The sequence below is a fragment of the Pleurodeles waltl genome, chromosome 4_2 (assembly GCF_031143425.1).
Source record: "Pleurodeles waltl isolate 20211129_DDA chromosome 4_2, aPleWal1.hap1.20221129, whole genome shotgun sequence".
Lineage (NCBI taxonomy): Eukaryota > Metazoa > Chordata > Amphibia > Caudata > Salamandridae > Pleurodeles > Pleurodeles waltl.
Window position 1 is genome coordinate 384,033,155 of NC_090443.1, and position 12,717 is coordinate 384,045,871.

Below are 12,717 nucleotides of genomic sequence, written 5' to 3' on the forward strand. Positions count from 1 at the left end.
GGTTGAGAATGTCCATCCCTTAAACTTTGAATGTATTGTATTGTATTGTAATTGTATTTATATAGCGCTTACTACCCCTGACGAGGCGTTGAATCGCTTTTCGGTGAGTAGCACGCTACTCTGGAACCCAACAAGAATTAGTGATGGATTAGTATCGGGAAATAATGAGTACAGTTTTAGTATTATTATGAGTTAATTTGAGCCGCCGATATGAGAGTTTGTTAGTTAGATTGACTGGATTGGTGGAGGAGGAAAGAAATCCAGAAGTGTTAATTGGGAGTATATCCTTAATTTACTAACCCAAAAGCTTGGGATGAGTAAAGGGGGTGGAGGAGGGAAGAGTATGTGGAAGGGTTAGGGAGAGCATAGTAGCAGGGTGAGATAAATGCGGGAGAATTTAGTAGGGTTGTGTGGGAGGTCATGGTAGTAGAGTGAGGTTTGGTGAGTTAGATGTGGAAGTGGAGGGAAGAGCTTAGGCAGAGTTATTTAGGAGATGAAAGTAGTAGAAAGGATTTGGGATGAGTCAGAGTGAGAATGGAGGATAGTTTGATAGAGACATGACATATGATGATGGGTAGATAAGTGTGATAAGATGAGAGCAGGAATTCACATATATCTAGTATAACAACCCACCCAGGAGCCATGCAATGACCCACGAACATGCCAAGCACAGAAACAACATATACACATATATATATATATATATATATACATACACACATGAATACACACACATATATGCACATACAATACATAATTAGAACCATGGGTAAAATATACTTAGTCATTTTATTGTTATGACATAGTAGCGATACATATTTTCTAAAGAAACTATAAATAACTAGAAATATGCACATAATCTGAAAAAAATATTTATCAACATAGGCATATGCAGTTCATAGTTGTTTGAATATGGTGGTTATGAGGGAAAGAGCCAACTCTTGAGTAGTTTTCTGAAGACAAGAAAGTTATCTGTGGCTCTTATAGTTGGGGGTAATGAATTCCATAGTTTGGCTGCTTGAACGGAGAAGGATGTACCACCTATAGTCTTTTTCTTGTATGGTGGTGTTCTAAGGCGGAGTGCCAATCTTGAGCGGAGGTTTCTTTGTTGGATGTATTTGGTAAATTTGTTTTTGATAAAAAGCGGTCCTGTTCCATGTATAGCTTTGTGGGTGATACAAAGCAGCTTGAAAGTGCATCTTCTGTCAACAGGTAACTAGTGTAGTTCTCTCAAGGCAGGGGAGATCTGGGCTTGCGGCTTTACATGTAATAGTAGCCTGGCTGCGGAATTCTGGATACGTTGTAGTTTTTTCATAACAGATAGAGATGATCCATGGAAGAGGCCATTGGCATAATCCAGTTTGGATAGTACAAGCGAGATAGTAGCTTGCACCTTGTGTGGAAATCCGAGGTGGGGGAAGATGCGTCGTAAAGTCTTTAAGGTGATGAAGCTTGATCGTGCTAATTTGTCCACTTGGGCATTCATAGTTAACTTGGAATCCATGGTGATTCCTAGGTTTTTAACTTCCTTGGATAATTGAGGAGGTGGTCTGAGATTGTCAGGCCAGGCGCACAGAGGGTCATCATTTTTCCAGTCACCACATATGAGTATTTCTGTTTTTGAGGTATTTAGTTTGAGATGGCTCCAGGTCATCCACTGATCAACAGCTCTGAGGTAAGTGAAGATTTGTGAGTTTTCAATGTTTTTAGGGCATTCTAATTTAAGTAGTATTTGTGTGTCATCTGCATAGTTGCAGCATGTGAGATGGAAATCATTGATCAGTTCTGGTAAAGATATCATGTAGATGTTGAAAAGCAAAGGTGAGATGATTGACCCTTGGGGGACCCCTGCTTTTGTGAGGTAGGGTTCGGACGAGAAGGGGGGTGAGTGGATGATATTAGATCTTTTTTGAAGATAGGAAGTAATCCAGTTGAGAGCAATCCCTTGTATGCCGGCTTTGTGGAGTCTTTGAGTTAGGGTGTCATGGTCAACCGTATCAAAGGCAGCTGAGAGGTCCAAGAGAAGTAGTGCAGCAACTCCATTTCGGTCGTCTGTGTTTTTAAGATCATCCCAGATTGCTATGAGTGCCGATTCAGTGCTTCTTCCTGGGCGGAATCCAGTTTGGAAGTCTGAATGTGCACTCCTGGGGCAATATTGATATGAACATAAACATAAGTATTTACATGGCACACAAAAGTGTCGATAGTCAGTGGAGGTTTTTTGTAGGTCACAGACTAGACATATCCAAGATGGAGGTAGCAGTGCCAAGAAGTGAAAGCCAGGCCACAGTCTTGAATCACCTGAGATGGTACCTACAGTCAGCTATCTAGTTGTTAAAACTGTGGACCCCAGGCACCATATTTGGTGAATAGAATCTGTGGCCCAGTTGTCAAGGCTAGGGACTAATGGCACCATTTTAAATTTATCAAATCTATGGCCATGAAAAATAGTCAGTGAATTTTAGCATGTAGACTTTTTTTTGCTGTTTAGTATTTGTGGGGACCTATCGAATGTCTCTCCACTACGGCCTTGGGGTGCCAGGTGTGTTTACCCTGCCCCCATGTTGACTTTTATGTATGTTTTTGGACGTAAGGATTGTGCCTTGCATCCTGTAATTACAGGTGTAAGACTAATTTTAATATTGTACCCAGATAATCAGCATCAGTGTTATTGGATCTGTGGCCTCCGTGGTCGCCAGGAGTAGAAAGAGTCGTCAATCGATGAGGGGCCTTTATTTTTTTAAATTTAATCCGTGGATGGTCACAGGCTAAGTCATCAGGCTAACAGTGGACTAAAACCGCAACATATCTTAAACTATTAAACAAAACCCATAAATACACACTTTCTGTGTAAAGTTGTACTTTCATGCTAAGTGTGGCATAAACTGAGAGAAAGAGATATCAGGCACCATAGTGATAACATTCCATACATGACAGAGAAAGTTTTATATAGAAAGATACAGAGGGATGTTGCAAGAGATAGCTCAGAAATGAAATCAAAAGTAATAGCAAGGGCAACTGAAGCAGCAAGAGAAATATATATGGGGACAAAGAAGTATCAAGAGAGAGAGGAGTTAACCAAGAACCTTCCACCTGATCTTTGCTGTCAGGAAAATTCCAATTGAAGGTTGTAGATAAAATTTCTGCATCCGGTTCTGTACAGATCTTCCATAGGCATCAACCTAATCTGGAACTCTGTGGGGGATATGGTACTCTGATTCAAACATGCAACTTAACCATTGATCTTGGTAGTTGGTGCATCAGCCCACCAAGATATCCCACTGGGATTAGAACCTTCAGATTAAACCCAACCGTCACATTAAGAAGAACAACTATCACAATGGCAAAGAGGGCAGCAATGTATAGATCAACTAAACTATAGACACATTTGACCATTTTGTCTGAAAGGTGAATAGTGCACAGGCAATACATTATGTTGATTTGTCTAATGCTTCTAATCATCTGGTAGGGTATCCAGGTGCTGGAGCAGGGATGTAGGCGTGGGATTGAGGGTAATGGGAGTCAGCCCTGAGGAATTAGTTGAAGAGCCAAGTCTACAGCTTCTTGTGGAATTCAAGAAGTGAGGTGGAGGCCATGATGTGTAGAGAGAGGTCGTTCCAGGTCTTGGGTATGATAGAGAATGCAAGACCTCCTTTTCTGCATTTGTGGATGCTGCGTGTGTGTGTGTGTGTGTGTGTGTGTGAGTGAGAGTGAGGCTTGGGCGTAGGTATCTGGTGGGTTGGTGGAAGTGAAGGCGATTGTTAAGGTATGTTGGTCCATTGTTGTGCAGTGCCTTGTATAGATGTGTGAGGTCTTTGAATTAGCAGCGTTTATGTATGGGAAGCCACTGGAGCTGTCTGAGATGTGGTGTGTCATGGGAGGATGAGTCTTGCTGTGGCATTCTGAATGGTCTGGAGTCGGTGGAGGATGTGGTTGGCCATCCTGGCGTGTGTTGTTGGTTATACTAGCCTGATATCTACCTCACCCTTCTGCCCTTTAGAGGCACATACCTTAGAGAAATGGAGAACAATCCTTAGTGGCCAGCGAGCCATCTGTCTCGGCTGACAAAATGGCCATCCTCTGCACCTCTGTGCTTTTCTCTTACTGACTGGAGACTTGTCTTCTCTCCTCTCCACTTCCACTATGTGTATTTGTAGTTTTATTTGTTGCCCTCTTTCCCTTTTTATAGCATACCCTCGATAATCTCATAATAATGGGGAATTGGATTGGTTCAAGGGCGTTTTCCTTTCTTGCTCAAATATTCCCAAACATCTGTGAATCTAGATGAGTTTTTAATGATCCTCAGATCTCCCTGAAGTACGTCTTTACAATCTACAAAACATTTAATGCTCCCAGTAGTGTTGTACTACTGCATATTATTTTAACAACTAGAGTTTGGAAAATATTTCAGCAGCACATTCAAGAGAAACCGATCGTCCTTTTCAAGCTCCCATGAGGCACGTGTCACCAATTGCTAGATTAAACATGTACCTCGCTGCTCCCAATTTAAGCAAAATTTGAGGCTCAAAAAAGTGCATTGATTTTCACAGTCACTCAATTTGGTCAGATTATGAAGCAGTGGCTAGAATTCTAATCACTTGATTCTACTTACTGCGACTTGGCCACAAAGCCGCATTTTCTCTTACGTTGCTTTTACCGCCTTGTCCCAATTCTTACAAAGTGAGATTTGCCTCTTGTGCGTTCTTCAGGTGTGCTTACCTGAAGGACAATCACAGTGTGACTGCTTGGGCATCCCTGCACACCTTCTTGTCCTGTGATTGGTTCTGGGTTGGTGATGATCTCTCCTTTTTCCCTTGTGACAGGATGGGGTCGAGGAAGAATAGAACTCTGAATATTAGCATAAGTAATTGGGTCATTTTCACCCACCATGCTCTGTATATGCAGTTAACAGGATCGTTTTGTGAACAAGTCCTCTGTGGTTTTATGAAGTAGCAATGGTGTAGCAGAAACTGCCGTGAAATCCTATCATTTGGCCCTAAAAGTAGGATCTCTTACTCCTGTATAGCATGCTTAAAATATCATATCATGTTGTTTCTAACAATTAACATATTCCTTCAGCCTCCGTCGGACCAGGAGACAGTCTTGTATGCAGGAGACATTTTGCTGTATGCAGAAGACCTGAAGAAATGGAAAGAGCGATATGTGGTGATTAAGAAAGACTACATAGTGGCGTGCTTCGAGAACAAGGAGGTACGACTCCGCAGATCAATGTTGTCAATTAATGATTGTTTCCTCGAATAAGTGTGCTTCTCATAAACAAAATCATGGTGGTTCAAGCTGGTTGTGTTGTCGAGTGTGTGGGACCGCTTTAAGCCCCCATATCTTTAGCATGAAGAGGACATTTAGAAGAAAATGAGAAGGAGCTTAAGCAGCAATGTTCAGTCTGCAGGAGGTGGGTACCAGCACTCATTTTCAAGAGCCAGCACTTGCATTTGTAACATGGTAACTCATACTTTATGGAACATTAGGTGACGATGAACACATTTTTTAAGAAATGTAAAAAATAAAGAAAATGTAGCTATGAAAAGTGATTGTATGATTTTTCAAAGTGTCAATGAAATACTAGAGATTAGAAAGGTACACATTTTCATTATTAGCAATACGTTCTTTGTAGAGTAAGGGACCAAATAATGTTTTAAGGGGTGGGCAAAATTGACAACATAGGGTAGTTCTTTGGATTATGATTAGGTTAGAGGTTGTCCTAAAGATAACTGCTTGTAGTTTAGAGGTGATAGTTAACTAGATGGTGATGGCTGGGGTTGTGTTTTGAGTTACAAGGGATTTTTTAAATCTTTGGTCATAATGATCTCTTGCCAGTGGAATTTAAAATGGATTATATCATAATAGGTTCCTCTTACCACTTCTAAAAAACAGAACTACTCGATACCCCCGCCCCGAAAAATACAAACCTCCCCGACCTCCCCCAAGCCCTTAATCCACCCATCCCTAAAAACTACCCCCCAAACCTGCCCCAGCCCCACTTACCTGACCGTGTCCCCTCCCGATGGTGACTCCCTTTTTCTCTGACTTAACCACACATGTGCGTTGTTTAGTACATGCGTGGTTAAGGCAGAGAAAAAAAAGAGTTGTTAACGCAAGCCTGGTTCCGCTTGAGTTAACAACGTAGGTCATTGTTCCAGAGTCATTGTTCTGGATGTTCCCCCCTCGAGGGGCTTTTGCGAAGTGGAGGAGATGTGATACAAAGGCAAACCACTGGAACCCCCTTACTGAACTATAGGAACCAATCACAAATGGAGATGGAACATCTCAATGATAGCCGAAGACTTTACAGAAGAAGGTCTGTGGGCTCTACCCAGAAGTAGAAATGGCCAAGAATAAGTGAAGGCACCACAGTAGTGGTCTATGGGTAAACCCAGATACTGAGATGGTGAATCCAAGATGTTACCACACACCACAGTAGAAGGCTAAGGGGTTTATCCAGAAGCAGTGATGTAGCAACCCCAGAATAAACCAGAGATACCAGAGTAAAAAGGTATATGGATTTCAACGAGAAGCAGGAAGGTGAAGCACACAGACAGACAAAATAATATATCTGTGGGTCCACTGAATGATGTATTACCCCAGATGCAGTAAGGCTTCAGCCACAAGAGGGAGACCATAGAGAAAATGTGAGAATGATAGTCCAGTTGAATGAAGTAACAGTTAATTTTAAGAGGGTGGGGAGTTAGATAGGAGGGATAAGGATAAATGGATAGTAATTAGGGGCCATAGGTTAGAGGTCTAGGTGTTTACAGCACATAGAGGAGTGGTGCAACAGAAAGACGATCCTGACCTATGAGCTCTTTACCAAGACACCCCTAACCTCTCCACCCTTCACCTTGATGCCCAGGCGAGACATACTAGAATAGAGTTTAAAAAGGAGTAAAATCTCCGAAGAGAATTGGAGTGATGGGACTGAGGCAGGACTCAATCAGGTGACCATCTGGGGGAGGATCTGGGCAGCTCAGTGCAGGCACATGGATCATGAAGGAGAACCTCGAACAAAATGCAGAAGACTCGCACATAAAGCCCCAAAGATGTGTTTTTTTCCAAAAAGGGGTCTTCAGTCCACACACAGTCATTAAATTGGTACTTTTTACACAGCCCAATTTCCACTGAAACTGCACATTTAAGAGACCCATCTGAGTGGAATACCATAAACTACAGATTCAAGCACCTTGCACTTCCTGAGCTTGGGCTTGTGGACACGTTATCGGCCTGGGACATCTCTTCCCCACACTGTCTCAGCTACCGGGAGATGGTGGCTGCAGGAGAGGATTTAGGCCTGTAGACATGAAATGGGGGACTCCACAGATTGTCTTTTAGCTAATGCAATGCGCTGTTGAGGTGCTATCCTTAGTAGGCATGACAGAGTTTTGCCAGTCAAGAGATGAGTGCATAAATAATCTAAGGTTGCCTCTTGTCTGCAGTGGACCTGGATTCCATTCCGTGGCTCTCACTAAAGGCACCTGAGCAGTATGGAGTCTGTGTTTCCTTCAGTTGAACCCCTTGGACTAGCACAGAAAGGCCTGGGACTGGAAACCTGGTGAGCTAGTGACTTGGAGTGAAGAGGCAACCCCATGCGTCCATAAAAGAGAACCTCTAGACTGAGACAGAGGTGCTCAGGGCTGATGGCACTTTTCTAAGCCCTTCATTGTCAATTCTCCTCAACCCTTATCCTTCTTAATATAAGTTCTTCTCCTGCCTGTCCACCTTCAGCCACACTCCCACTGTTATTTAAATTTCACCTCTTATCCCTCCATCTCCCCTGACCCTTTTTACTCCTCTTTCCCCTTTTGTTTTCCTCCTCCTTTACCTGCCTTCAGTCCTTTTCCTTTCCTCGCTTACATTCCGGTATAGCCCTTTATGTCTCCTATCAGCCTATCTACTTTTTTCCTTCAACAGGTTTACCTAATTTCCATCTCCTCATTTTCCTATCCTCCTCCAATTCCTTTAGGCACATTTTTTCTCTTATCCCTTTTCATTCTTTTCCTCTTCTCCCTCGTTCTTCAGGCTCTTGTTATTTCAGAGACCAGGTTTCAGTCCCGATCTTTTGCTTAGTCCTCCTCTACTCATCTATCACTATCACCACCACCTCCAACTTTCACCAGGGGCTGACTTTTTGAAAGCGCCACACATTACATAGTTGCCGACACCTCACAACCAGAACATGGGGTGTCAAAAAACAGTGCCAGCTGTTGGTGCCCGTGAACTGCTGTCACATAAACTGTGGCACAGTTTGAAATGGCTTTGAAGTCAGAAGAGCTTTCATCCTGCTGCTCCCCATCAAAAATGCTGCCATTTCCATTATGGTTTGAGATTTGATAATTGGAATGCTGTAGCTGTAATACATAGGTTATTGAAGTAATGCTTGATTTGTGGAAGCACGCGTATGACCCACAAGTGATCTCGCTTCACTTTACTCCCACTTCTATCCATGCTTTCATTGACTCCCTGTCTTGAACCACAGATGCGCAGCCCTTCCTTGCTTTGTAATCGCGGTTTGTGCCATGATGACTACCATACCTACATGCATAGCCGGTACTGATGAACTGAACTCGGGTGATGATTACATGTGAGCGATGTGGGTCTCATACAGCCCATCCATGCTGTACAACAGGGTGGAACTTATTTTGGGTACATGAAGATATAAAAGGGATCTATCCAGATGTAAACCAAATGAGCTAGGCATTCCTCTGAAAACGCTAGTCATGACGGGTCATGCATTCTTCTAACCTGCAGAGTTGGCTTAGAACTGCTTTCCGGTTCGAGTCCCTTGAGCAGCGTGCCGTTAGTTTAGCTTTTTTAAATCGGCATTTCCCGTTCCCCATTGCATGACCGAACACATGGCGAGCGGCACACAGTATGCCCACGCTCTACCCCTTATTCACTGGTGAATGGCGTTTTAATCATCTTCTGGAAAGTTCAGTATGCCAGGTTCAGTTCAGATCAAGTTTCCTCTGAAGCCTTACGCTGGCGCAGCTTCTTTCTTGTCGGGGTCAGTGTGATCTGCAGAGTCCTTCTGGTTGGTGGTCGTGTTTTCTTCCAGAACTTTCATACAATTCTGGAATAGGTCTCCAGTCTGGTAAACGAGCCTAATTCATGTTACCCGTTCGGTCGGGGTCTTTGATGCAAACGGAGGAGAGGTCTCATGTCCTCTTAGGGAAACCTAGTCCATATTGCAGATGGCAATTGTATCTGCCGAGTAGACTTTTCATGGAATTTCTCAGCTGAGTGGATTTTTCAAAAAATCATGTTTAATACCCTCTGAAGTTCTGTGGTAGAATACATAAATATGGAAATGCCACCACTCTGTAAATTTTACTCCTCGCAGGAGCAAATGTTTTTGAAATTATGGTACCACCCCCTCTCCCCCCCATACACACACATTGTGGAACATATCTAGAGTTTCATTTTTTACACTACCTTTTGTATTTTGTATCTGAACATATGTTCTTTCAGGATCTCTGTGTATTTTTGTGCTATACGGCTGAATTAGTTTACATTGCTGCATAGTAGTAGTAGTGAGTGATGCTTACCAGCAACCATTTGATCTCCTACAAAATATCATAAAATGTAATTTCACATAACGTTTTGCCCCATTGTGCAGAAAATGAGTTCACTTATTGGGACTACTCTGTATGTTTTGGAGGGAGATGCCTAGAAGAGTCCATTGGAGATCTGTTGCTTAGGTTCTTAATTCTGGGCATGTGTCAAAGGTGGATAAAGGGAACAGAGGGGACTTGCCCAACTCTTATACCTCGTTTCTAGGCTAACACTCATGGCCTGTACTGTGGCTTAGGCTATAATTGAATAATGATTTTATCACCCATCTCTCTTTCTCTTCTCTGTTTCAGACCTACCAGAAAGGCGCAAACCCAAAAAATAGGATTTTGCCCACTGGAGGCAAGGTACTGACATCAGAAGAAGAATACAATGCAATATCGGACAAGCAGTTCCCAGATCCTATTGGTGAGTGTTTAGAGAAGAGACCTTGAGGGGTTAATGCACATCTTGTGGCTGGATGGATGTGCGAATGAATAAACAAAGTAATGAGAGATTGACATTCGGTAGCATACACTACAAAATAATTCGCCTCTAGGTGCTGCATCCAGCCAACTGAAAATATTTCAGACTACGCAACTATCATTTAATGATGAGAAAAGGTCTCTTTAACTAATATCTCAGGATGCCCATCATTGCTCGGTTTCATAGCTCTCTGTGTGGGATTTCATCATTTCAGACCTTGTGGGCACTGCATTATACTTCGATTACTGGTCCTCTCATAGCAAGGTTTCTTGTTCTGAGGTAGGTGCAACTGTCTTGATCCAGGGTCTTTGCCCAGCTTCGAATTCTGCACATCGTTTCTGTGGGCACGAGCATGCATGAGCATTAGTGAATGATATGGAGGGCCTTTGGTGCAGCAAAATACACAGTTATTGATGGCCACAGCTTTACATGGCCATCGGTGCCGTGACATTAATGAAACTGTTTCCTTGGCCAAGTGTGCTATAGGCTACATGGTCAATTGTGCTGCAGTATGAATAACCAAAGGTGGCACAGCATAATCGACCAAGGGGCTCCAGCATACATGGGAATGGGCTTCAACAGATAAAGCTGAGTATGGTGCAGCATACATGCCTACCCACGCTATGACATAACAGGCCAGTGTACTATTTGCAGCATATCAGACGATGGACCCTGAAGTACACAGTTATCAGTGCCGCAACACATTACTCATTCACTGCCCCAACCTCCTCTGAAGCAATGCCTGATCTGTCCTGCGAAAACCTTTAACCTCCATATGAGCAATTGTCCCAACCTGCACCCTAATAGCCTGCAAACAATACCCTTCACTCCAATAAACGCTGTTGCATTCTTTGTTGTTTTTCATTTGGCACTTAGGGCATGCACAGTCAGCCATTCGTATACCATGCTTACTTTCTCCTGGCTGCCACAGTGCAGATCTGTTCTGTCCTATCCAGGGCTGTGTAAGAGCGCACATGCTCTATGAAGTAGGTGCTGGAAACAGGTTTTCACAGACTGGCATTTCTTTCCCACTCTGCAGAGTTCAGAGAGAAGAATTTGCACTTATTCAACTCCTGCACATGCACAGCTGTTGGGACAAATGCTTTCCTGCTCTTTCCACATGCCAATAGATAGTTTAGTTTGCAGAGGGGCCAGTGGGACTCACAAAATGGGTGTGCAGTTGTTCTGCACACCACTGAGAACTACTATATACGTGTGTACATATTATTGTTAATTCTCTATTATGTAGACAACATAAATGATGAAACTCTCTGCAGTGTGGGTTTTATTTTTTTTAATTTTTTTTGCCAGGGCTAATTTTTCATTTCGAATCCGGTCCTCGTGCTGACCCACAGAAACTCCCAGAAAAGTCATGATAAACTTTCTAGTATGCTAGCCTTCACTCTTAAAGTTGGGGCTTCACTCAATCTGGAGTGGCAAACCAGACCCTTCACCGGAAAGCCATCCTGCCATGCTGTGTGTACCACTCAACCCTAAGGTGCCCCTTCACCTGCCATTCACAGCTGCTCACATGCCTACACCATATGACATTGAAGACTGACGTGAATCCAAGGTACCATGTTTTACCCTATACAAGAAAACAGATAAGGTTGATATCACCCGGCAACTCTAGAAGCCTGTCCATATCCAGTATAAATGTCTACTTTTTGCATTACTGCTCTCTTATCCCACTCACCTACCTCTTTCCACTGACTGGCCTCAAAAGCCCACAGTGGCATAAGCATGAGATAAGAGTGGCAGCAGTCACTTTCCGTGAGCTGCCAATGCCATATAGTTGCTGTCTATTTCACGAGTAGGTGAGATGCCTTGAGTTCAGCAGGTATGCCCGGATGTGGGTCCCGGGCTCTCCACTATTAAACTCAAGCTCCACCTCTCTCAGTGCTTAATTTGTGCTTGTTGTTTCCGGTGCTAAACACCGGCAGTTATTTTAGAGGGCCGGCGCTTAGTCTTCAAATGGGAAAGACAGAGAAAGACGAAAAAGCGTCACAATGGGAAAAAGCAGAAAGCTGTAAGAGCGAGCTGAAGGGGCAGGGAGTGGCTTTAAATGGATTGAAGAGGCCCAGATGGCTTCAGAATTACCCTGCCTCTATATTCTGTGTTCTCACGTTTAATCGCAATTGCCGTGTGTTTAGGAGGAGGGCTTTGGACACCGGCATGTTTTTATTTACAAATTAGGCACTGACCTCTCTGAAGAGGTCCAAATAGGCAGAACTGAAATGGGGTTGCTATGTTCCTATCTAGAGAAGTTCTGGCTTGGGATTTGAGGCTGGAGTGTTCCAACTGGAACGGGATCGAATCTGATGTCATGTGAATGGTCTCTGATAGTGTGAGCAAGCAATATGACACGTAAGCAAACCAGATCTCTTCTAGAGGGATTTGGATTAGGGGTTCACGAAGTTGGGAGTGGGATTCATTCTCCCCAGAATATATATATTTTTAAATAAGGACAAATAGTGCAGTGTACAGCACATTTTCCACATACATTTGCATAAACGTTTTAGATTCTGAAGGAGCACTCATGAAATATTCAAATGCTTTCTTGAAGTGCAAAGCATTCCTCTTCTTCACCAGAGGTGTCGGTAGTTCACTGTTTCCAAGATAACGTGGAACAAATTATGCAGAAAATGGCATATTTCAGCAGAGTTT

At 43.1% G+C, this 12,717-nt stretch overlaps 1 protein-coding gene across 2 annotated transcripts in view; it reads left to right on the top strand.

The window, feature by feature from the left end:
• Window positions 1–12,717, top strand: part of NIBAN1 (niban apoptosis regulator 1) — a 317,062-nt gene that overhangs the window by 128,187 nt on the left and 176,158 nt on the right. For both annotated transcript variants that reach the window (XM_069231510.1, XM_069231511.1), the window contains exons 3-4: window positions 5,080–5,211; window positions 9,879–9,993. In XM_069231510.1, coding sequence (XP_069087611.1) covers window positions 5,080–5,211; window positions 9,879–9,993 — 247 coding nt within the window. The remainder of the gene's footprint in view (window positions 1–5,079; window positions 5,212–9,878; window positions 9,994–12,717) is intronic.